General features: G+C 29.9%; 1 protein-coding gene across 8 annotated transcripts in view; it reads left to right on the top strand.

The window, feature by feature from the left end:
• The window catches only part of LOC145311659 (sodium channel protein 1 brain-like), a 209,137-nt gene that overhangs the window by 10,134 nt on the left and 174,136 nt on the right, over positions 1-24,867 (top strand). For 7 of the 8 annotated variants that reach the window (XM_080150617.1, XM_080150614.1, XM_080150616.1 and 4 more), the window contains exons 3-5: positions 8,403-8,700; positions 16,259-16,354; positions 22,689-22,782. In XM_080150617.1, coding sequence (XP_080006743.1) covers positions 8,684-8,700; positions 16,259-16,354; positions 22,689-22,782 — 207 coding nt within the window. In that variant the 5' untranslated portion in view covers positions 8,403-8,683. Of the gene's footprint in view, positions 1-8,402; positions 8,701-8,876; positions 8,894-16,258; positions 16,355-22,688; positions 22,783-24,867 lie in introns of all 8 variants that reach the window. The other variant, XM_080150619.1, reaches the window with a different exon arrangement.

Genomic DNA, 24,867 nt, shown 5'->3' with positions numbered 1-24,867 from the left:
TTTAAGTTAAAGCCAAAGACATAGCCTCATTTTTCAGGGCTGCAAAGGAAAAGTTATTATATTTTTTGAGGGGGGTAAATGTATTTTTTATACAAAAATTGTTTTATTCATTGAGCACGGTTGGTTTTTTATTAAATGAATAAGTTAGGGTACAATGTTTGGCACTTTCGATATAAGTAAATGATAATAAAAAACCCATAGAATGCGATAATAACTTCAGAAAAATCGAAGAAAATAGTTTTCATACTTAATTAACGTTTTTAAGTTTTTCTTCAAAAAGTTTAGATAAGATGCCTTTAAAAGTCGTCTATGATTTTGTCAGGGATAAAAATGTAACTTTAAAATAAGAATTACAACATATTTTTTCAATTAGTACAAAGTAAAATTTTGAACATTTTATTGATCAGTATATTTTTTAAAATGTGAAGTAGAAACCTGAATATTTTATCATGAAAATTGTGTTATGATTTCATTGTCTGCTAGTTTACAAGAAAAAAGATACTGACAGTACTTGTTGGTTCTTTAAAAAAAATTAGGTAGATTACTTTCAGAACCCCTCTTTTTGCAACGTTATTTCAATAGAACAGAGCCGTAGTCTTAGTGTACTCAATATCTAGACAGCCAACCATTGTTTTAGAATTGTTCAATTTTATTAGCTTCTGATAAGAACAGAATTAATGGTATTTTTGTAAATATTATACCTCCAAGAAATGGCTATACTTCCCAATCATATGTTGTGTGATATTTAAGAAGAATTATTTTGATATAATGTCATTAAAATATTCGTTGAAAAAAGTGCTATTCTAGCTTATACTTTACATTTTAATGTGTATGATAATTCAAATAAAAGATAATGAAGATTTATATTATATTTAATTGTTATAATTATAAAGAAAAACCTGGAAACAGTAAAAAACTGACTTTATTTTATTGACGTAGGGAAAATTTGTCAAATATTTGAATAAAAAAACAATATGAAACAAAATAAATTATTTTTAATATAGTCACAAAAAGGCTTAATGAGTTTAGGAAATATTTCATTCACTAATCATGTCATTTAAACTCTATTACACAGAATACAGTGTAGAAAGATGTTCTTGTTTTAATTTTAAGTAATTTCAAATGCATTTTAATACCTTTTAATGATTTATTTTTTGAAACATCTTTTTATATAATGTTATTGATTTTTGAAGTTATATGTTAAAATGTTTTTAAATTTTGTTAACATTTTGTTTTAAATGTAGAAAATTGGTAATTCTAAACATTCAAAAAATGATTTTATTAAATTTTCATCACTTAAATTGCATGTTTGATGAAATTTTCAACTGATAATTCAAGAAAAATCGTTTAAGTTTTATTATATTTTACTTTGAAATGTTAAAAAAATATAATTATTGTCAAAAATGTGGAAGTTATACTTTCCTCAAAAAAAGACCTAAAACATGCAAATTAACACGTGTAATGAGATTTTTTTTCTTTCAGGTTTAATTTTAAGTAATTATTGATATTTTTTGTAAAAAGGATTTTATATAAAAAGTTTTAAAACTCGAGTTATGTAGTGGTTCTAAAAAAGGTTGCGAATTTATGCAATTTTCTTGCAAAAAAAATTTTCTAGGATTTTAAAAATAGCAAAGGGTGTTATTAGACGTACTTACAGATACAATTGCTAAGTCATTTTGGCCAAACACTAAAATAAAGTTTTCACATCTGAGGGTCCAACCGTGTGAGAATAAATTGAATATAAAATGAAAAGGAATTACGGAAAGATTAAGGTCAATCACATAAATCTAGGCCATAGACATTTCAATGGCATTTAAATCTATTAAAAATATCCTACACTAGACTCAAGATCTAGTGGGTATCCTGTTATATATACTAGTAAGGTTTTTTGTCTGTAGCGAAGGTTCTCTCTGATATCGTTCTCCTTTTCTGTAAAGCTTCTTATAGGTCCAGGGAAGATTTTGAACTATTTTATAGGAGGGTATTTCCACCCTCCCATATTTTTTTTTTATTTTGATTAAAAAAAACTGAAATTGAAAATGGAGAATGGGTCGACTTTCCCCCTACCACCTTAGGTTACTAATAATTAGGCTAAGCCGCTAGTTACTAATAAAGTAACCAATTATTAATTTAAGTTTTTTGGTGGCCAAACGGCATATAAAGCTAAAGCTAGGCCAAAACTAAATTATGAAAAACCAGAAGCTCCCCGCGATTTTTTTGGCTAACAACGTGATACTGGTGGGTTGCAATACATTCCTTAGTATTTGCTACCTGGTCTGAAGAAAATAGTATAGTTATAGTACCAACCTGAGATATAAAATACGCATTAAAAGATCATGTATAATGTGTTTAAAATTAGGTCAGAAGTATCCATGTTAAATCTGGTAGCACTATGTTGATATAAAATATGTAAAAAAAATTATGTAGGGAAGAAGGGGTCAATTACAATTGATTTATATTTGCTTGCAAAATAGTATTTTACACAAAACAAGTTTTGAATTGAAAAAAGGTTATTTTTGTCTCCATTGTCCTATCCATTAATACCTGTACTCCAGTTCATTTAAGTTGTGATAATTTACTTCTGTTAAAAAGCATATTAATTATTTAGATATTTACTAAATTGTTGCTTAAATCATTTCTAAAAAAATATTGCCATTTGGCTTTACTAAATATGAAGTTTATGTTAGTATAATCAAAGTTTAACAGGAATTGCTCCAAATGCAGAAAAATGTTTTATATTCGTATCTTAGCTTGTTTAAATTCTAAATGTGAATTTGCTTCATTTAAAGTGAGCTGTGTTGTAGTACTCAAATACCTTACCATCCATTTTCAGTCTTTCATCTACACAAGCTTTGGATCTAGCACAGTTCACGGTAAAATGTTGCTAACATCTATTAATTTAAAGCTGCCAACCAACTTCTAAACGTCCATGATGTGTTCCAATATCATTTTGACCGGTATAACAAGAAACTTTCAACACTCAATTTATTCAGCCTCAAGCAGCCTTTAAAGTTGTTTCTTATTATTTTTAGAGAATGTTTGACTTCTACAAATTTTATCGTAAATTGAACCAGATCCCATGATTTTATAGTTGTGCCATTACTTTCTCATACATAAACATCAACAGCGCAAAAATCAAAACAAATAGGAATATAAATAAAAATTTTCAACGCAAAAAAAATTCTGAATACAATTTTTTGATCGACTGATTGGGCCATTATCAACGTAAAAACATTAGATTCGCCAGGCATCCAAATGTAAAAAATAATAGAAACGCAGCTAAATATGAAATTTTACCTTTATCAACATTTTTTTGTGTATCATTGAAGGAGGTGTCACAAATGCTAAGTGTCCTAAAAGTTATGCGTTATTAGAGAGCTAAAACTAGGCATAATAATTACTTTGATGAGGTAACTCTACACACTCTGCTACTGAACCGCCGCTACCGCTGATTTTGTTATGCAGCTTCTTAGACAGTTTTCATTTTTTTGTTCTTAATATTTTTAACACATTTTTAGCGCGCAAATACACTAAACATGATGATGCTGCTGCTAAAATGATTTTATAGGAACTTTTTGCATTAATATAATCATTTTCTACTTGGATGTTGTTGATCTTTTTAATCTTTGACTTTTCAAATGTTGATGCCTTTATTCTTGTTTTTTACAGTTCTTCTAAAGTGATTTTGTGCGAAGGGGATGATACAATTTGATTTTATATATTGTGCATTTCAATATGAAAACGCTCTTCTAATATATTAAGGCCAATAAAAGCATTTAGATAACTTTTATGCTATCATAAGATAAAATGAGGAATAAATATTAGGGTTCATTATGCATTGAAAGCAAACTTCATCTTAACTCTGTTTACCATTGGTGATAGTATTGACATACATTATTGTATATGTAAGATTATGTTTTATCTGTAGATAGTGTGGACACTATACTGTATACTAGTGGCTGCGCCCCTTACATATAAGAGCTGTGTATTTGGATTAAAGGCAGTTAAAGGGCAGAAAAACAACTGAAATCCATCACAGGAGTTAAAAAAATAAAATGGAGAAGTCAAGCCGTGGGATGCTTCCCGAAAATGTAGAACTAAATTGGTTCTGTAGTTATCAATATCTTAAAGTGCAAACAAAAAAATCTGGATCATATGAAGGAAATTAAGTCATTCCTAAAAAGGACAGAAATCCCCTTCCTTGGGTATAGGAAGGCTATTTCCTTTCCTTTTTCTTACAAATTCTCAGTAAAGAAGGTGATTTCTGTCCACTATCTTACAAATTATCACTAAAGGAAGGTGACCTCTGTCCATCATCTTACAAATTCATCCTAGTTCTTAGAAATTCTTCCTTTTCCTCACTATTACAACCATGTTTAATTAATCTACCTTATTTCACCAAATTCTTCCTTATTCTCAGAAATTCTACCTTAATTACACAAATTCTCCCTTATTCTCAGATAACTTACCTTATTCTAAGAAATTCTTCCTTATTTCAAGAAAATCTATCTTATTCCCCCAAATTCTTCCTTATTCTAAGAAAATCTACCTTATTCTAAGAAATTCTTCCTTGTTATAAGAAATTCTACCTTATTCTAAGAAAATCTACCTTATTCTAAGAAATTCTTCCTTATTCTAAGAAAATCTACCTTATTCTCCCAAATTCTTCCTTATTCTAAGAAATTTTTTCTTGTTCTAAGAAAATCTACCCTATTCTAAGAAATTCTTCCTTATTCTAAGAAAATCAACCTTATTCTCCCTAATTATTCCATATTCCCCCAAATTCTACCTTATTCTAAGAAATTCTTACTTGTTCTAAGAAAATCTTCCTTATTCTAAGAAAATCTACCTAATTCTCCCAAATTCTTCCTTATTCTAAGAAAATCTACCTTATTCTAAGAAATTCTACCTTATTCTAAGAAAATCTACCTTATTCTAAGAAATTCTTCCTTATTCTAAGAAAATCTACCTTATTCTAAGAAATTCTTCCTTATTCTAAGAAAATCAACCTTATTCTCCCTAATTATTCCATATTCCCCCAAATTCTACCTTATTCTAAGAAATTCTTACTTGTTCTAAGAAAATCTTCCTTATTCTAAGAAAACATACCTAATTCTCCCAAATTCTTCCTTATTCTAAGAAATTCTACCTTATTCTAAGAAATTCTTCCTTATCCTAAGAAAATCTACCTTATTCTTCCAAATCCTTCCTTATTCTAAGAAAATCTGCCTTATTCCCCCAAATTCTTCCTTACTCTAAGAAATTCTTCCTTATTCTAACAAATTCTTCCTTATTCTAAGAAAATCTACCTTATTCTAAGAAATTCTTCCTTATTCTAAGAAAATCTACCTTATTCTAAGAAAATCTACCTTATTCTAAGAAATTCTTCCTTATTCTAAGAAATTCTACCTTATTCTAAGAAAATCTACCTTATTCTAAGAAATTCTTCCTTATTCTAAGAAAATCTAACTAATTCTCCCAAATTCTTGCAAAACATAGCAAATTCTTGCAATATATAGGGGTCCCAAACTCAAAAACGAATTTTCAGCGCGATCCGACCACCCGTTCTCAAGATACGGTGACCTGGTGTCTTTGGTATCGATGGTAAGATTTGGGAAATGGTTTAAATCCTTAGTAAATTTGGTCAAAGTCCAAAAATATTTTGACACTTTTCAATTTTTGACCAAAATTATTTGTTCACCTGGGTATTTTTTCTTCAAAATATTTTTGGCCTTTACTGCCAAATTTATTAAGGATTCGAACCATTTCCCAAATCTTACCATCGGTACCAAGGACACCAGGTCACCGTATCTTGAGAACAGGTGGTCGGATTGTGCTGAAAATTCGTTTTTGAGTTTGGGACCCCTATATATTGCAAGAATTTGCTATGGTTTGCAAGAATTTCTTAGAATAAGGTAGAATTTCTTAGAATAAGGAAGAATTTGTTACAATAAGGTAGATTTTCTTAGAGTAAGGAAGAATTTGTTAGAATAAGGTAGATTTTCTTAGAATAAGAAGAATTTGTTAGAATAAGGTAGATTTTCTTAGAATAAGGAAGAATTTGGGAGAATTAGGTAGATTTTCTTAGAATAAGGAAGAATTTCTTAGAATAAGGTAGATTTTCTTAGAATAAGGTAGATTTTCTTAGAATAAGGAAGATTTTCTTAGAATAAGGTAGAATCTGGGGGAATAAGAAAGAATTAGAGAGAATAATATAGATTTTCTTAGAATAAGGAAGAATTTCTTAGAATAAGGTAGATTTATTTAGAACAAGGAAGAATTTCTTAGAATAAGGTAGATTTTCTTAGAATAAGGTAGAATTTTTTAGAATAAGGAAGAATTTCTTAGAATAAGTTAGATTTTCTTAGAATAAGGTAGAATTTGGGGGAATAAGAAAGAATTAGGGAGAATAATATAGATTTTCTTAGAATAAGGAAGAATTTCTTAGAATAAGGTAGATTTTCTTAGAACAAGAAAGAATTTCTTAGAATAAGGTAGATTTTCTTAGAATCAGGTAGCATTTCTAAGAATAAGGAAGAATTTCTTAGAATAAGGTAGATTTTCTTAGAATAAGGAAGAATTTGTTAGAATAAGGAAGAATTTCTTAGAATAAGGTAGATTTTCTTAGAATAAGGTAGAATTTCTTAGAATAAGGAAAAGTTTCTTAGAATAAGGTAGATTTTCTTAGAATAAGGAAGAATTTCTTAGAATAAGGTAGATTTTCTTAGAATAAGAAAGAATTTGGAAGAATTAGGAAGATTTTCTTAGAATAAGGAAGAATTTCTTAGAATTATGAGAATTTCCAAGAATAAGGAAGAATTTTGGGGAATAAGGAAGATTTTCTTAGAATAAGGAAGAATTTCTTAGAATAAGGTAGAATTTCCTAGAATAAGGAAGAATTTGGGGGACTAAGGAAGAATTTGGGGGAGTCAGGTAGATTTTCTTAGATTTAGGAAGAATTTTTTAGAATAAGGTAGGTTATCTGAGAATAAGTGAGAATGTGTAAGGAAAAGGTAGACATTGTTATGAAAAGGTAGAATTTGGAGGAACTAGGTTAATTTTCTTAGGATTAGGAAGATTAAGTGAGATTTAGGGAGGTGATTTTTATTCTCTTTTTCAGATATGTGAGAAAAAAGGAGAGTGTTTTTTGTCCATATTTCACTTATCTGAAAAAAAGGAAGATGATTTCTGTCTTTTTTGGAATGAAATTTCTGTCCTTTTAAGGAATGACTTCATTTCCTTCATATGATCCAAAAATCTTATTATTTCATTTAATAGGACAAGGTTGGGGTATTCATAATTTGTCAGAATGTTAATGAATTTGGCAAAAGAAATAAAACAATCAAAAATTTGTTGCTTTCAAGTTTATAAAGGAAAAAAACAGTGTTTCAAAATCAAGCTTCGTGCACTATCTTGAATTCAGCTTGAAGATTAGAACAAGGAACTAAAGACATTTAACCAGAGACATTTTAATAAAAACTATAAAAGGGCTTTGAAGTTTCTTTAATATTAGTTGAGTTTAAATTTTAAACCTCGTTCTTTTTCATTTTAACTCAGGATAGGGGCAATATTTTTAAAATGGGGGTTTCTCTAATCTAAATCTCTGGCTTTAGATAGAAGAAATGAATTAATTTACTAAATTAATTTTTAGATTTGTATTCTGATCAATATTAAATCTATAAACTTTATGAAAAACCTTTAATGCATGAATTATTAGACGTATTTCATGTTAAAGATAAAGTTAATAGTTTGTAAGAACGAAAATTGTCAGTATACATTACTATATTACTAGCGGCTACGCCCCTAGAGACCTCTAGTGGCACTTTAAATGTTTTTGTTTGTTAAAGTTAATTTTTTATGTACGATACCATCTTATTTGACGTTGAAGTCTCCCAGATTTTAAGAAAATTTTCAATTTTTTTGTCATTACTTTTGGGAGGGTGGTAGTACCCTCCCCCAAAATAGTTAAAAACCTTCCCAGGACATATGAGAAGCTACCCTGTTAAGGAGAACCCGATCGGTTCAGCGGTTAGCGAGATCCTTCGGTACACACAGACAGACAGACAGACAAACATCCTGTTACTTTAGTATAAGGATATTACTATAAAAGAAAGCCTGAAGGAAATACCCAGCTTTAATTGATAAGGGGTGTTTTCATTGTAAAATGTATGGCATTCTAACGTTGTGCCCAAAATAAGCTAATAACTTTTCTGGCTAATGAAATTTAAAATTAAAATTTCTTATATGAGAGTTAGAAAAATTTTAAAGATTTTCAATTTGCTTTGATGTAATTTATACAAAAAAATGAAATTATAGGCACAACATATAATAGAGCATATATGTAAGTTTTAACAACAATATTTCTAATTTTAATAATATTTTTAATATACTTATTATTTAAGGAGAAATGCCTGGTTTTGATGGCTTCGAGAATCCTGGTGGCTCCGCCAGCCTTATTTAGCAATCAGGGTCTGGTTGCCAGCTAGGTGGAGAGGCGGTCAGGCGGCCAGACAACAGGCAGCCAATCAAACAAAGTTTCAAAGTTTGCCGGTAACTTAAGTTAAAAAATTAAGAATTGGGTGATTACAGTTATAAATAATTTTGTAAATAAGAAGTATAAAAGAAGAATAAACTGGCGCGCAAGAGGGAGAGGCGAGGAGAGCTGGATATTCGAGACTAGGGAATGAGTGTATCAAGGAGGTAGGCATATTATATTTCATTATTCAATTATAATTCTTCATAAAAATTTTAATAAAAGTTATTGTCTAAAATCTAAAATAAGCATTTAACAAAATCTAATTGATCTAGAATGAAAATATTAAAAGTAATATTAATTTTTATAAGATAATATTGAAAAAAAAATTTTAATTATAAAGCTACTTTTCTTCTAAAGGTAAGATGCTTAAGCCGTTACTATTTGCTTTACATCCTATATTTAAAATATACCCTTAAAAGCATCTGTCATATACCTTTTTTAAAACTTTTATTTGAAACTGTTATACCTAAGTTAATTTAGATATTCACATTTTGCCAAAAAAAATCAAGTTTTCTAATTAAATCAAAATAAACCATAGAAAAGACAAACTATTTTGATTGCACACTAAATCCTTTAATTTGTTTTAAAATTTTAGTTAAATCCGGACTATCTTTACATAGCTATGGGCCAAAAAGTACAGGAACTAGGAAAGTTTTTAAATACGCATGTAAAAAGTAAAATAAGCTATCTGAACATTCATTTATAGAGTCCATCTGGAACAGACAGTAAGGTACACTGAGTGTCAAAATCTGTATAAATACACAATGACGTCCCTTTTATTTTAAGGTGTTTGTGATTTTTGATGTAATCTATCATTTAAAGTCTTTTGTTAAAAGAAAAGTAACCAAATTTTCAATTACTAAATCTGAAATTTAGTCTTGATTTTACTGACGCACAATGTAGATGGCTCGATTCAATTGTTTGCATTTATGGGTGTGATCATCCTTGTTTTTAAGTTGCGTACAGTTTGATCAGGAATAATTGTGAATATTTTTTTTTCTGGGTTAAAAATTGTTTTGCATCTGAAACCTGTGTTTCATCACATGTTGGATTCCATTTAATTTAATTTATCATAATGTAAACATTACACAAAATTATATTTACATTAAGATTTTCAGCATTAAATAAAAGGCAAAAGCGATAAAAGTATTTAGTTTAAAAATTAAAGATAGTTTTATATAATGGTAGCTTTAAAGACTTAGTTGAGTTACATTAATGCTTTTTAATGCACCTAGTTAGAGCAAAAACACACAATTTTTTGTATTTACATATAAAGATTATAATAAATAGTGTTAACAGTCTGTTTTGGGTTGACGGATCTTTTTTTAATTAATGGCTTTTCTTTTTAATTATTTATCTATTAGTAATGAATAATGGGGGAAATTAAAGTAAAACCAATAATTATTATACTAATGTGATTGTGCTACACGACACTGTAAACAAAATAAAAACATTTAACATTCTTAACATGAAGGACTATTTTGAGATATAAGAAATTTTAGCGGCATATAATGTTATTGTTCTCCTACTTTAAAATTTTACTTGATGAATTACAGACCAAAAATTTTGAATAATATTTTTTGCAGTGTGAAGTATATTTACGTTGTACCTACTTTTTAATCCAATAAAATATATAAATATATTAATCTTGAACAAAAGGACTGAGTGTTTACACGCAATGTATTTTTTTGAGTAAAGAAAAAAAAATATAACGTCAAATCTAACAGATAAGGAGGGAAGTTTTGTTAATAGTTAAGCCAAAATTATCTAAAGAAAACTGAGGTGGATTAAAAAATTAGGGTCGCTGCACCGCTGTCTCACCATAATTGTTTTTTTGAAAAAATTTTATGAGGCAGCGATGCAGCGACCCTAATTTTTAAGGAATAAACCTTAGATCAAGTGATACATCAGAGCAAAATTATAAATTTAAAAATACTAATTTTCTGTCATATATTTAACTCTACCACAAGAAAAAAAAACAATTTACATTTGAATAAACAAAAACATTTATTTATTTTTCATTGACATTTACCTGTATAGGTAAATGCTATAAATATATACATAAAAAATATCAAACTACATAATACTTAGTCACAGTGCAAATGTTCTATATATAAACAAGGACAATAATTTCCATAAGTATGGCAGATGAAAAAAGGTTAAGGGAAAAAAACTGTTAAAATAAATGTAATTTCTTAAAAATACTTGTATGAACGGAGATAATGAGTAAATGACCGACACTTCCTCATTGTAGAAAAGCTTTACTTTTAAATATATGATTATTATTAATGGTATAGAAAGTCATATTGAATATTAAATTATACTCACTGTGTATTGTATACCTTGGAATATTAACATTTACTATATATCAATTTATATAGTTCTTATTGATACAACATTTTTGTAATATTTCATTTATTATACCTTTTCATAGCAAATTTTTAATGAAACATATATTTGAATAAAAATTTTATAAATAAAATAATAGAGGTATGGTCTGAACAATTTGGCAAAGCCTTCGGAAGGGGTTTGTAGAGTCTCAGCTCAACACCCTCCTTACAAAAAAACATAATGCAACTTGCCTCTTCTTTTTCATTCCTCTTAATAAAAGAATTTCAACATTTTGTTAAAACAGTTACAGATTAATTTTAAAGAACAACATACATAAGATGACACACATAGGGTCATTTGCTTAGTTGGTCAGTTAGTCAGTGAGTGAAGAGTAATCTTACAGAGATACTACGCATCTGAAATACAAAAAAAAACATTTTACAAGTATAAATATATTGTATAAAATATTACATATGCCTCTTGTTTTGTTAATCTGTTAAAACCAAATGGTCCGGTCACCTTCCCGCCTCTATGTTTACAGAGTTACAACAATTGAAATTCTGATATATAACATATTTTACTAAAAAAATTCATCTCTTATAAAAATATAAGATAAGCAATATTTGCTTTTAATAATAAGCTAACTTGTAAGTATGAAAAGTCTTCTAATATTGGTATTTCTCTATTTCGCTGCTTTCTTATTTTACCAAATTTTGTAAATCTTCTCTCTCTCTCTTTCTTTCTTTCTCTCTCTCACTCCCTCTCTCTATCCCTCTATCCTCTCTCTATCCTCTCTCTCTCTCTCTCTCTCTCACTCTCTCTCTCTCTCTCACTCTCTCTCTCTCTCTACCCCCTCTCTCTCATTCTCTCTCTCTCTCTCTCATTCTCTCTCTCTCTCTCTCTCTCTCTCTCTCTCTCTCTCTCTCTCTCTCTCTCTCTCCCCCTCTCTCTCTCATTCTCTCTCTATTTCTATCTCTCTCTCTCCCCCTCTCTCTCATTCTCTCTCTATTTCTATCTCTCTCTCTCCCCCTCTCTCTCTCTCATTCTCTCTCTATTTCTATCTCTCTCTCCCTCTCTCTCTCTCATTCTCTCTCTATTTCTATCTCTCTCTCTATCTATCTATCCCTTTTTCTATATATCTCTTATTGTATCTGCTGTTCCAAAATTGTAATGAAACTTTCAACTGTACATAATATTAGATATAATCCCCAACAGATAGAATATGTTTTTTCATTCATTAATACACTTTAAGAGAATGCCATTTCTAAATATTTTTGTTCATGAATGAACCAAAAAGCGAAATAAATCTAATATGATATTTGGGGGGGGGGGGGGGGGGGGGGCAAATGGAGAGATCGTCAATTTTACTAAAGTTTCGTTTTTTTCCGAATAAATTTTTTTGTTGGTATAAGCTGATTTTTATTACTGTAATTGTTCCTTTATATTTCTGTGCCTCAAAAGTTTAACACCCACAACTTAAAGAAACAGAAACTAGTGCATAAACTATGAAAAGTAGTTTTTTATCCTTTACGCCTTTTCATATTCTTTAAGTAAAAAAAATCCGCAGGGCGGCGTTTTTTTTATCGATTTCTCTGGGAAGGGTGGTGGTACCGAATAGTAAATAGATCTGTCTATAATTCTGTATCAATCTATGATAATTAAATCTGTCTCTAATTTTATATTAATCAATGTAAACTAAACCTGTGTATTTCTATTGATCTATGATAACTAAATCTGTCTATAATTTTATATCAATCTATGATAAATAGACCTGTCTTTAATTCTATATTAATCTATGTTAACTAGAGCAATCAATTCATTGGAGACATGAGTGCTTAGTTTTCCTCTACATACAATATCATGCATAAATGAGAAATATAAAGGCCTAAACTTTTGTTTAGTTTTATAATCTTATCTATTAACCATGTAAACGATGAATAGTTTGCATAAATCATTTAGTTAAATAGTAGTTATAGGTTTCTGATTAAAGCTTAATATTTGACCTAATGTCGAAAACTTTGTATTCCAATATGTCATAGCCTACAAAACTATCAAATTTAATAGATTAAAGATGAACTATTAAAACTGTGTGCTAAGGTAAATGTTTCAAGTTCAAATATTTGTTCATTGACTTATCCTTATATTCTCGGTAAACATGGAATATAGATAATTGATTCTACCGAAGTATAAGCAGAGTAGTATACTACACATGAATATGAAACTTTAATAATGTAGACTAATCTTACAGTAGTATAAGCAGAGTAGTATACTACACATGAATATGAAACTTTAATAATGTAGACTAATCTTACAGTAGTATAAGCAGAGTAGTATACTACACATGAATATGAAACTTTAATAATGTAGACTAATCTTACAGTAGTATAAGCAGAGTAGTATACTACACATGAATATGAAACTTTAATAATGTAAACTAATCTTACAGTAGTATAAGCAGAGTAGTATACTACACATGAATATGAAACTTTAATAATGTAGACTAATCTTACAGTAGTATAAGCAGAGTAGTATACTACACATGAATATGAAACTTTAATAATGTTGAATAATCATACAGTGGTATAAGGTAATGGATATATTATTACTTGGGTCATACACCACATTTTCAGGTTCTCTAAAAAAGTGAAACACGCAGTGGGCTTAAATAACGACAGAGTAGTATAATTAGAGTAGCCTAATCATAAAAAAAACTAAAATAACTAATAACATGGATAAGCAGAGCATAAGCAGACAAAAAAGTGTTTTTTAATGTATCACAGAAATTTGATAATTGAAAGAAAAATTTAACTTAATAATTTAATTCAATACTTTTTCTTAGTAAAGATTGAAATCGTCCACTGAAAAGCATAATTTGAATCACTTTGACTTTAACAAAGTAATTAACGATATACGTGAGATAAGTAAAACACAAAAACAAATTTAAAGTAGATGAGTTGCATTGGTAAATTTCTTTATGTCTTTTTTTCAAATATTTATATACTTTTATACTGAAATCATGGTCTCTCCTTCTTTATTCTTTTTGTTAGGGGCAGTTCTATATCAATAAATAAAAAGAAGTTTTCCTTTTATAAATCCTAAAGATTATATATGCGATTAGAAAAAGAAACAAATAGAAAACTAATCTATTCAAAAGGAGAGGGGGAAACAAAAAAGAGAAAGAGAAACAAGAAAAGAAAGGGAGAAGAACAGATTAGGCCCAAAAACTATTAGGAAAACTTAAAATGAGTTTTGTGATTTAGAAGAGTCTTTCTATTTTTGTTTAAGAAAGGATATTTAGAAGAAAATTAGAAAATAAAAGTTGGTATAATACGTTATTTTATTGAAAATTGAAGAAAAAAACAGTTTTAAATATCTCTGAAAAAATATTTTACATAATTCTAAAGGATGTCGCAATCCATTAAAGCGAAGCTTAACTAATCAGACATTGTTGCAAAAATAGAGTGACAGCAAAAAAAAAGGAATGTAAATCTGTTACTAACTACTTCAATACAGAATGCGTACTAAGAAAATATTTAAGGATTTATATTAGGTCTGTTAAGCTTATAACATTATGCCTAATCGTTTTAGGTATTTGTAATTAAATACTTAATCATGACAAAAGGATATATATTAAATGGTATCAAATATCAACAACAACAAAAATCAGCCGGTTTAATATGGACAAACGGACTTTCTGGAAATGTGTTTTGATTTTAATATTAATTAATTCAAATAAAAGAATCAAAAATACCATTTTGGATAAAACTTATTCTTTGTTTATATATATATACTATGATATGATATGATATGGCAAGGGAAGTTGAAATAAATTAATGCTATAGTTTATGCCTACTGGCGCTTACTGTATACAGAAAACTAAAATATTTCTTCTTTTCCTTTTCTTATCTATACCATACAGCTAAAGCTTTTCAGTATATATACAGTTCACTCTTTACAGAGTGACAGAAAAAATGTTAGAAACAAACAATTAAGATTTTTGTCATCTATAAAGAAAAAAAATACATTTTGATATTTTTGTTTCTTTTTTTCAAAGGAAAAATAGAGTAGAGCCAAAAACTATTTTTGAATCAAAAAAATAATATCTTAATCTGAATTTATACTTAAATTCATATTTTTAAATCTACACTAAACATAATTTGAAAAATCAACATTAAAAAATATACTTAGTTGATTATAGCTGCGATTCTATCAGGCAAAATTACCCTTGTTAGATAATAATGTCTGTCCACTCTGTTAATGTGTTTACATATTATATATGATAAGCCCTGATAAGAGTCCTCTCTTCTTAATTCAGGAAAGAATTAGGAATCTCTCACTCATAATATATGCCTTTCTTATCACATTATATAAACATTTCCTTTTTTTAAAAAAAGAAATAGATTATTTTAGATTTATGTAGTGTTTTCCAGGGCGACTATGAAAAATGCCATTAGTCGTGGTAGAAGGATTTCTATAATTATGTCTTAAAATGTAAAAATGAGTACGTTTTCCATTATAATTTAATGCTTATACTTTTAAGTGTAAATGCTAAAAAAATGCTGGAAGTTTTTATACAAGGAAAAGTTATTTAAACTGTAAGACATAATAATATAAAAGCTATGCTTTTAATTACCATTATAACCCTACTTTCTCAGAATATATATATGTAAGGCCATCCAAAAAATAAATCATTATTTATTCTATGAAAGGGAACTGTTTTACCTAAGATTTTCCAAACCAAATATTACGATTAATTACCACTGCCATACTTTCAGATAAATCTTTTTTTTTTTAAAAGAACCGAGATAATGAGTCATTGGTATCAGTTTTTCTTTTAAAAATCTTCATCTCACCTGCAATACATTTTTTTTATAATATTATCAGTATTTGTGTATAAAAATAGCAGCTTATTATAGTAAAACAATATTGTTATTAGTAATTAAATATGACTGAAACTAGTATTTAAACAACTTAAAAAGCAACTAATTATGCTAACAAGAAAAAAAACTCATTTCAAATAACTCACGATTATAAAAAGTTATCTTCATATAACTTCTATTAAGTTCCTCTGGAGGCATCTATTTGTATATATATAGCATTATGTTTAGTGTCCTCCAATTTCTTTTAAATTTTTATAGTTATATTATTATCTAATAATACATATAAGAACAAATAAAAATTACACATATTTATTTCAATATTCTAAATTCTAGACATGCCATCCACCCTTTCATTCACATATATGCATATAACCACTAATTTTTATGTATTAAATGGCATGGTATACTCAAGGACAGGTATACTCATACTATTTTGCCAAAATACAGACTTTGCTTGTTCTCGACTTTTCTGCGCAATCAAAACTTTTCTAAATTTTTTTTCTGTTTTTAGGGCAAGTTTTGCAGCTGGTATAGCAGCAGTCAGGCGTGAACGAAGAAGAAAAAATAACGAGATGTCAACAAAAGAAGAACTTTATGAACTCGAGGAAATTAACATCAAATTATTAGGAAATATTAGGTTTAAGAGGTAGGATGTTAATTATTTTAAAATCTCTTAAAAATATCGAATTATCATGCTTATACAAAACAAACCCAAAAAAATGCTGAGGTACCCTAATTTCTACGCCATCTAGAATTATGGAAATCAACATAAGATAACTTTTTATCTCCCAAATATATAATGTATGATCTATGTAAATGTGACATACGCTCTCTCACATCTATATATTCAATATGTTGTGCAATCATTTTATCAATATTAACAGGACAAATTTCTATAAAAACAAATGATTTCAAAATATTTTTCAAGCCATTACTAGGTGGTTTAATGATAACGCACAATTATATATAAGTTTCTGTGTGTAATTATTCTATCCGCCAGACATTTCACATAATCAATTAAAATCATAACCATATCAAAAGACCTAAAATGTAGCGATTGTGGGCTTATCTTTTTACCAGCACTTTGAGTTTGTATATTCTGATTTTGTTGTTTTCCTAACCTTATATTTGTTGAGAAATGATGGAGCATATAGTATATTGAAGACTTTATTATGGTATGACACTTGTAGTTTTGACTGATAATCCATACAAGGTCTTCATTCACTCAATACTAGGAGAACCAAAACTAAAATTTTTCTTGACTTTATTATTATTTGTTAGCCTATGTGTGCGGGTTCGCAGATATATATGTAGGCTTTGTAGCATACATCAGCGGTACCTGGGAGAAAAAACTTAAAACTTTCCTTCAAATTTTTTCTATCTTAATTTAATTACTTCTACCCCATGGGCCCCGCAGCTGATGAACTAAAATATTATTTTCTGCCGATGTTGGCTTAAACTAAGTGTACTACAGCTCAGCTTTTCTTGTAAGCATTCAATGCATTCAGATAATGGCTGAAGTTGGTTATAGGAGGGGGGGGGGGGGGGCGGGGGAGGTGTAGGGGTTTTTCTAGGCTGAATACAGAAAAAGCGGCAATGACTAGCTAAATACATGTGAGCAAAAGATAGTAAAGCAAGTGCCAACTAAATTGGTACTTGTATGCATTAGTGAAGTTTTGCCTCAATATTACATTTGTTAAATATTATTTATAAAAATACTATATTACTAATTAAATATATTCCTTTTATATAAAGTTGTAAGCTTTTTTGTCTGTATCGAAGGATCTCACGAAACTTTACAGCGAATCTTCTTATAGGTCCAGGAATGGTTTATAACTTTTTGGGGGGAGAGCATCTCCACCCTCTCAGTATCAAGATAAATCGCCCTTAGAAAAATTACCCACTATCCCAATTATTTTTTACTTAAAACTAAGATTAAAAAGGGATGGGGGCAGGTCGACTTCCTTAACTTAAATTTCCCTAGAGGCTCCTATGGGCGTAACCGCTAGTAAATATGTATTGTAATATGATGGTTAGGCTGGGTCTTGTGGGGTTTGGATTCTTCTCTAAGAAAGTCAGATAGGAAGTAATAAGGTTTTTTTGTTCGCAGCCTAAAAAAATTATGTTGTTGAGACTGATTTTGCTCACTTTTGGTCCTAGGTTGGTTTTAGGATATTTTTTAGGTAGCTTGAGTAATATTTAACTCAGTTTATTTTATAAAGAAAATTGAAAACTTAACATTAATCTGAAGTAATAAATATAAGCAGTTATTTAGTAGCTCCGCTACTAAAGATAGACGAAGGTATGTAGCTCTCCAGGACTATCAGAATCTCAAATATCCCTTGGGTGCCTTTATTATTTATGCATAGAAAGAGACACATATTTGCTTTTTTAGTATTACATAATTAAAGTAGGACAACTTTTCCATTTAAAGATATTTAAATAGCTCATTTCAGGTTTTAAATTCCTCTGTTTGAGAAATGTTTTTCTCAAGAATATAAATCCCTATTTCATTTTCTTACTATTACATGAAATATTTGATAATACTCCTTCATAATATTTCTGGATAAAAATAAGAGGTTAGTAGTTAAATAGAGTATTCACCCAAGTCCACCATTTATTCTCCTGGGCATAAGATATTCATTTATTCTAAAGAAGGCAGCTATAAATACAATCCACATTGAAATTTTGTTTAAGTATCTAAGTAAAATTGTTATTTGACTATTCCCAGAAATAAGGTTAAAAGATTAGGCTATATTTTTTCAAACCGAAGACAAAATAAAAAATGTTGTATAATGTATTGCCTGTTCAAAATGGTTATAGCTTTACCTATCTGAATATCTATGTCCATACATAGTCTGTAAGATTACTGGGATAATTTATCATTGTTGTTTACAATTCATTCTCTGACTATGGAATCATGTTTTCCCTCCACCCATAGACCAATGTACAGTATTCACTCATTTTTTGGATAATGTAAACAAGGACAAATTTATCTGCAAGTTGCACACAGTATTAGCAACATGTTGACCATAAATTAAAAGGAGTTGTGCGAAAATGAAATACTATAACCTATGAAATACCATGATCATTTAGTAGTTGCGCTTTTTCTAGCAGTGAAGTTCAGTTTTTACAGTAGTAATGTAAATATTATTGACAGTAATATTATTATGGAATAAGAAAATGAAAATGTTATAAATTTCTCGACATTTAAGTGAAATTTATATTTTCTACAAGAATTTAGTTCTGTCATATTTAATTTACAATCTTGACTGAATTATTAATATGAAGATATTTATATTTAATCTTTTTATATATAAAAGAAACCTTGTAATGATATTTTCTGGGTTTTTTATCACTGTTCTAAGAAACCATAAACAAACAGTTTAGAATGTTTTTTTTCTGTATTTATGGTTGGTCCGAACTTCCGGTTGTTCTTCTATAACGGTAGCTCTTTAGGCATGTTAGAATTATACTAACGATTTTATTCTTTGCTTGATGATTATTAAAATATTAAGTTACAATTTAAAGCTAGTAGCAGCCTTGCAATATGTTTTATATAAAGTTTAAAAACCCCTAGAGGCTATTAGTAAAGCAGCTTATTCTTATAATCATGTAAAGGCTTAGCTACGTCGAATTCTTATAAGCTTTTCCCTTTCAATTAAATATAATCATTAAATGTCAATTATGTGTACCATAACACAGAGACATATAAAGTAAATCCTTTTAAATGGAACTGCTTAAAAATATAAAGGTAAAATTCAGGTGGATAAGATATTAATTAAATAGGTGAAACTCGAGGTTAAAATATATTTTTTTAACAAGTTAGAACCTTTTCCTTTCTTTTAAAAGGATAAATTTTGAATTTCTCTATTTTTGCATGTTTTCCAAAATACTGATGAGTGAAGTTCATTGTGCGTCTGTGTATTTGTGTGTACTTGTATATATGGCTGTGAGTGTGTGTGTCTGTGAGTGTGTGTGTCTGTGAGTGTGTGTTTCTGTGAGTGTGTGTGTCTGTGAGTGTGTGTGTCTTTTAGTGTGTGTACCTGTTCCAAATGTCAAATTCCAGTGGAGGAACATGGATGAAGGGATAGGAAAATTGGCAAAAAATTCGTTTTTAGAGTTATAGCTTATTGTCTGAAATTTGGCAATGGTTAATTTTTATTAATTATTGCTTATCAATTATTGATAAAAAAGGTCCTTAGTAATTATCCCTAAATAAAAATACCGAATAATCTCGCTGACAGAAGAACCAAATAATTCTACTGTACAGTGTAGCTTCTCATATTTCCTTGGAAGGTATATAACTATTTAGGTGGAGGTTACCGCCACCTTCCTATGCTAAATCCCCTGCAAAAATTGAAATGGGGAGTGGCTCCCCCCCCCCCCCTCCTCCGACTCAAGTGCCCAAAGGGCCTTTAAGGGCGTAGCCGCTATTTATGATGAGTTTCCCAAGTCTAGAAATATACTAAATTTCTTTATTGGCTACTATTTTTTTTTGTTTATTGTATAAATTGCTGGTTTGTTAGAATATTGATCAGGCAACAGCAAATTATGAAAACTTTCGCGTGACATCCCTGTAAAAAAATATGTCACACTATTAAATATTAAGTGAGCATTAAATTGATTTTTTATTCAAATTCTCGTATATAGGATCAATTAATATAACATTTAGTTTATCATGCAGGTGGCCAAAACTTTTGGGAAGGCCAACGATTGCGCAAAGCTAGCCACCCCTACTTTTAAAAATAACCTTGACTCACCCATTCCTTACCTTGTCTTTAAATATTTATAGTAGTTGTTTTATGCTCTAATATAACCCGCGATCATGCTCAACACGTAGCGCATCCGTTCGTCACTGGGGAGGTGATAGGTTCGAATCTCGGGCCGACACGGATAATCATCTGGAGATCACTGAAATCGAAGGAGAATCCCGCCCTTACGAAGCTAAGTAATGGTAATTATGATCTAATATCAACTTAACTTGAAGGTAAATGGTACAATATTAGATTGTTATTCAAATAAGGATGGCAACATTTATAAGTAGCTAAGTTCAAAAATTATCTATGGATATCCGGAAAAAAATGACCTATAGAAAAGTTTCATAAAAAAAAACATAAAACTAAATCACGAGAACTAGTAAGGTGAAATCTAGGAATCGATCTAGCACCCCAACCAATAAGCAAATCTTAATGAAACTTTGTGGGGATAAGTAACTTGTGAACGTATTTAACCCCTAAAAATATCCGCCGTCTATCTCGAATATGAGTAAAGAATATCATGAAAACTTGAAAATATAGGAATCGAATTAACTAGCACCTCAACCAATAGGCAAATCTCAATAAAACTTGCTAAAAGTATGCAGAATATTAAAGTATTCAATCCCTGAAAATTTCAGCCGTCTATCTTGAATAGGAGTTGAGAAAATCATGAAAACTTTAAAATGTATGAATCGATCTAGCACCCCAATTTACTGACGAATCTTAATGAAACTTTGTGAAAATGTGGAGAACGGTAACAGATTTAATCCCTTAAAATTTCAGGTGCCTATCTATTATAGGAGCCGAGAAAATCACGTTTCCCCCTTTTTGTCTCAGACGGACAGAGGGATGGACGGACAGTACTGTAAATCCAGTACTGACTTATCTACCCTAGCCCTTTCCGTATTAACTAGCGGCTACGTCCCTATAGCCCTTTAGGGGCACTTGAGGAGGAGGAGTTTTTTAAAAAAGTTTTTTTTATTGGGGGGGGGGGGGGGGGGGGTTGGTAATTTTTTTCTAGGGGCGATTTCTCTTGGGAGGGTGGTGGTACCCTCCCCCAAAATAGTTATAAACCTTCCCGGGACCTATGAGAAGCTACTCTAATAAGGAGAACCCGATCAGTTCAGCGGTTAGCGAGATACTTCGGTACAGACAGACACACAGACAAACAAACAACCTTTTACTTTATTATATTAGTTGAGAACATATTAAATAAAATTATTTTAAATAAAAGACATGCAATGCAGTGAAACATTTTAGACAGAGTTTGACTTACACAAAATCACCCTTGCATCAGGATAGCTAAGGCAGAAATTATACCGTAATATTATAGTGTCAAATAAGTTTAGAACTAAGATTTTATTTGAATGTAGGTTCCATAGTATAGTACTATTGAAATCAAATATTAGAAGGAACCTGTCATTTTAGGATATGATACAATTACATTCTATATTTACTCAACTCTTCGGTATTTTATGCTTCATGGGACAAAGGGATGGAAATGTTATTTATTTCTTATTTTTATTAGCTAAGAATCAAATATTCGTCAGAAAACTACGTTTAGTGAGAAACGCGATTTGCTCGGAGGCTATAAAAGATAGATGGCTTAACTTTGTAAAGATTCTTATACCAAAGAGTAACCAGTATATAATTTTTTTTCCGTAAGTTTGTTTGTAATGCTCGATCTGGTGGTCATTTATTTCTGAAGGGAAAAGTTTTTATTGTTTTGCTTTTTAAGACTGAATTTTTTTTAAGTTACCCCTGACCAATATGCTTTCTTTAACACATTGCTAATACACATCTATTCTCTACGATCAATTTTGTCTAATGGTTATCATGTTTTCATAGGATGTGTTTTTATGAGAAAAATGGAATGGTAATTTTTTTTAGGAGATTCTCTCAGTATCTAAATATTCTTATTACATAACTTATTGAATACATCTGTCTGTTATTTTCAGTTTTAAGAGCTTCATTTACGATAAAAGTTATTTATGTTGAAATTTGTAAATATAGGTTTCTGTTACTAAATCATTAACATCTATTTAATGCAAATAAGCTTTCATTGGGGACATGGTTAATAGCATATAGGGTATAAATGACAGATTTTAATTATTATATAGTTTAGAAAGAAATAAGATATAAAATACAAATTTGATGGTTAACTGTACACCCTTAGCAGGAGGGAGGTGATTCCGTGGACCCTCTTGATTGTAACCACATAACTGTTCTTCCAGGCAATACTCCACAAACTGAGTTCCAAGATAAACATGATAAGGTAAGCTTTTTTATTTATAGAGCAGCATAAACCCATAATCAAATTGAAAATATAATAAAGTTAGAGATAATACTCATTCAAATACGCGAAACTCGCCGAAAATACCCCCCCCCCCCCACCCATTTATTTAAACATTTATGCAAGCTCACTGTTTTATATATTTTTTTCTCAACAATCTTACTTCTTATTATCTTAGAATATACATTGTTTAGACACCCTGTGATAGTCTACTTTAAAGGCTATTGTAATATTATCCAACAAACTATTATTTTTATTGTGGTTTAGAACTATCTAGTGGAAACATATTGTATAGGAGCCAAAATCAAGGACGTTCAGACTTGATCATTTTTTGGGAGATTGGTTAAAAATATAAGTTTTATCATTGTTGACCTTTGATAGAAAAACATATGTATAAATTTACCTATTTAGAAGAAACGTTTTTGGAACGTTTGATGTATAGCATTTTGTATTCTTTCTAGCGATTTCTCCCCTAGCCCCAAGAAAATAGCCTTAAACCACCACAGGACCAGTAAGTATATTCCCTGAAGAGTAGAATCCGATCGGTTCAGTGGTTACCAAGATCTTAAGGGACAGACGGACAGACGGACGGACGGACAGACATCAAGCTACTTTGTATTATAGATAATAAAGTAACAGGATGTTTGTTTGTTTGTCTGTCTGTTTGTTTTTACGCTAGCCGATGAACCCAGGAACGTCCAAGCTTTTTTATTTGGAGGGGGTTAAATTTTTTTACCCCCCCCCCTAAAAAAAAAATTTTCCCGAGGGTAAAATTTGCTTGGGGGTGGGGGGGAATTACCCCCCCTGAAATCTGTTGGCAGGGGTAAATTTAGTTTACCCCCAAAAAAAATTTACCCCCCTGGTAATTTTATAATGTAAAACGGCACCTACCAAAAAAAATTGTTGGGGGGGGGGGGTAAATACCCCCTCCTTAATGGTTGGTAGTGCCTACGGCACCCCCAAGATAGGGGTAAAATAAACAATTCGTTTGGGGGAGGGGGTAATCACCCATTTTATCCCCCCCCCCCCCCTTGGACGTCCTTGGCTAAACCGATCGGGTTTTCTTTGACGGGGTAGGTTCTTATAGGTCCCGGGAAGAAGGTTTATAACTTTTGGGGGAGGGTACCACTATCCTCCCAAGAGAAATCACAAAAAAATCGATTTAAAAAAAATATTTTTGCTTTTAAGTAGAGACTTGAATGCAACATAGACATGAATAAAAAAAAATTGAAAGTGCCACTAGAGGCATCTAGGGGCGTAACCGCTAGTTTATAATATTTCGGTTGAAATCAGAGATTGCTAAATACTAAATAAACATACACACACACTAAGCAGGCATTGGGTTGTTAAATGAAGTTATAAAACTTTGAAACATTGAAGGTTTAGGATTGTAATAGTAGATATATATGTACAGTGGGTTCATAAATATTTTGGAACCTTCCTAAATATCTAATATTTAAAACATAATTTTGTCAAAATAATAAACGTATAGGAAAAATAAGTATTAGAGAACGAAGAAGCGACAAAATTGGTATAAAAAAACTAGAAGAAAATAAAAGATGATTTACATATTTGCTGTACCCTGTATTTGAACTACAAAGATCTGTGTTCACAGTACTGCCCTCACTAGCTATGCCTTCTCTAAAGCCTCAGCTATTACAAGATTAACAATTACAAATTCTAATATACTCTAAACTTTACTCTGCCTTCCATCCTTCTCCCTCACTTATCCAATTTGGGGGATATGATTATAGAATTATTGAATCTTTAAGAATGTTTGAAGCTTATTATCCTACAGATCCTATGATGTATTTTCTGTAGTTTTAGATCCATTTTCTACATCAAGCACTACTTTAACAGCAAAGCTGATTCCTAATTCTTGAATTTCTCTTACCTTTTTAAAGGTCTAGTTGTGACCATTTCCCTGCATTATATATCCTATTATAGATAACTGGAATTTATAAGATTTAAGAACAAAGTTTGTTACAAGTTTTAGAGATGCGTTGTGATAACTATATCATATATCATCTCTTGGCATACATTATTATACAGGGTCACAAATATTGT

Source organism: Acartia tonsa, chromosome 2 (genome assembly GCF_053477335.1).
Source record: "Acartia tonsa isolate MP-2025a chromosome 2, ASM5347733v1, whole genome shotgun sequence".
Classification (NCBI taxonomy): domain Eukaryota; kingdom Metazoa; phylum Arthropoda; class Copepoda; order Calanoida; family Acartiidae; genus Acartia; species Acartia tonsa.
Note: the sequence above shows the minus strand (reverse complement) of the source record. Positions and strands in the feature narration are given on the sequence as shown.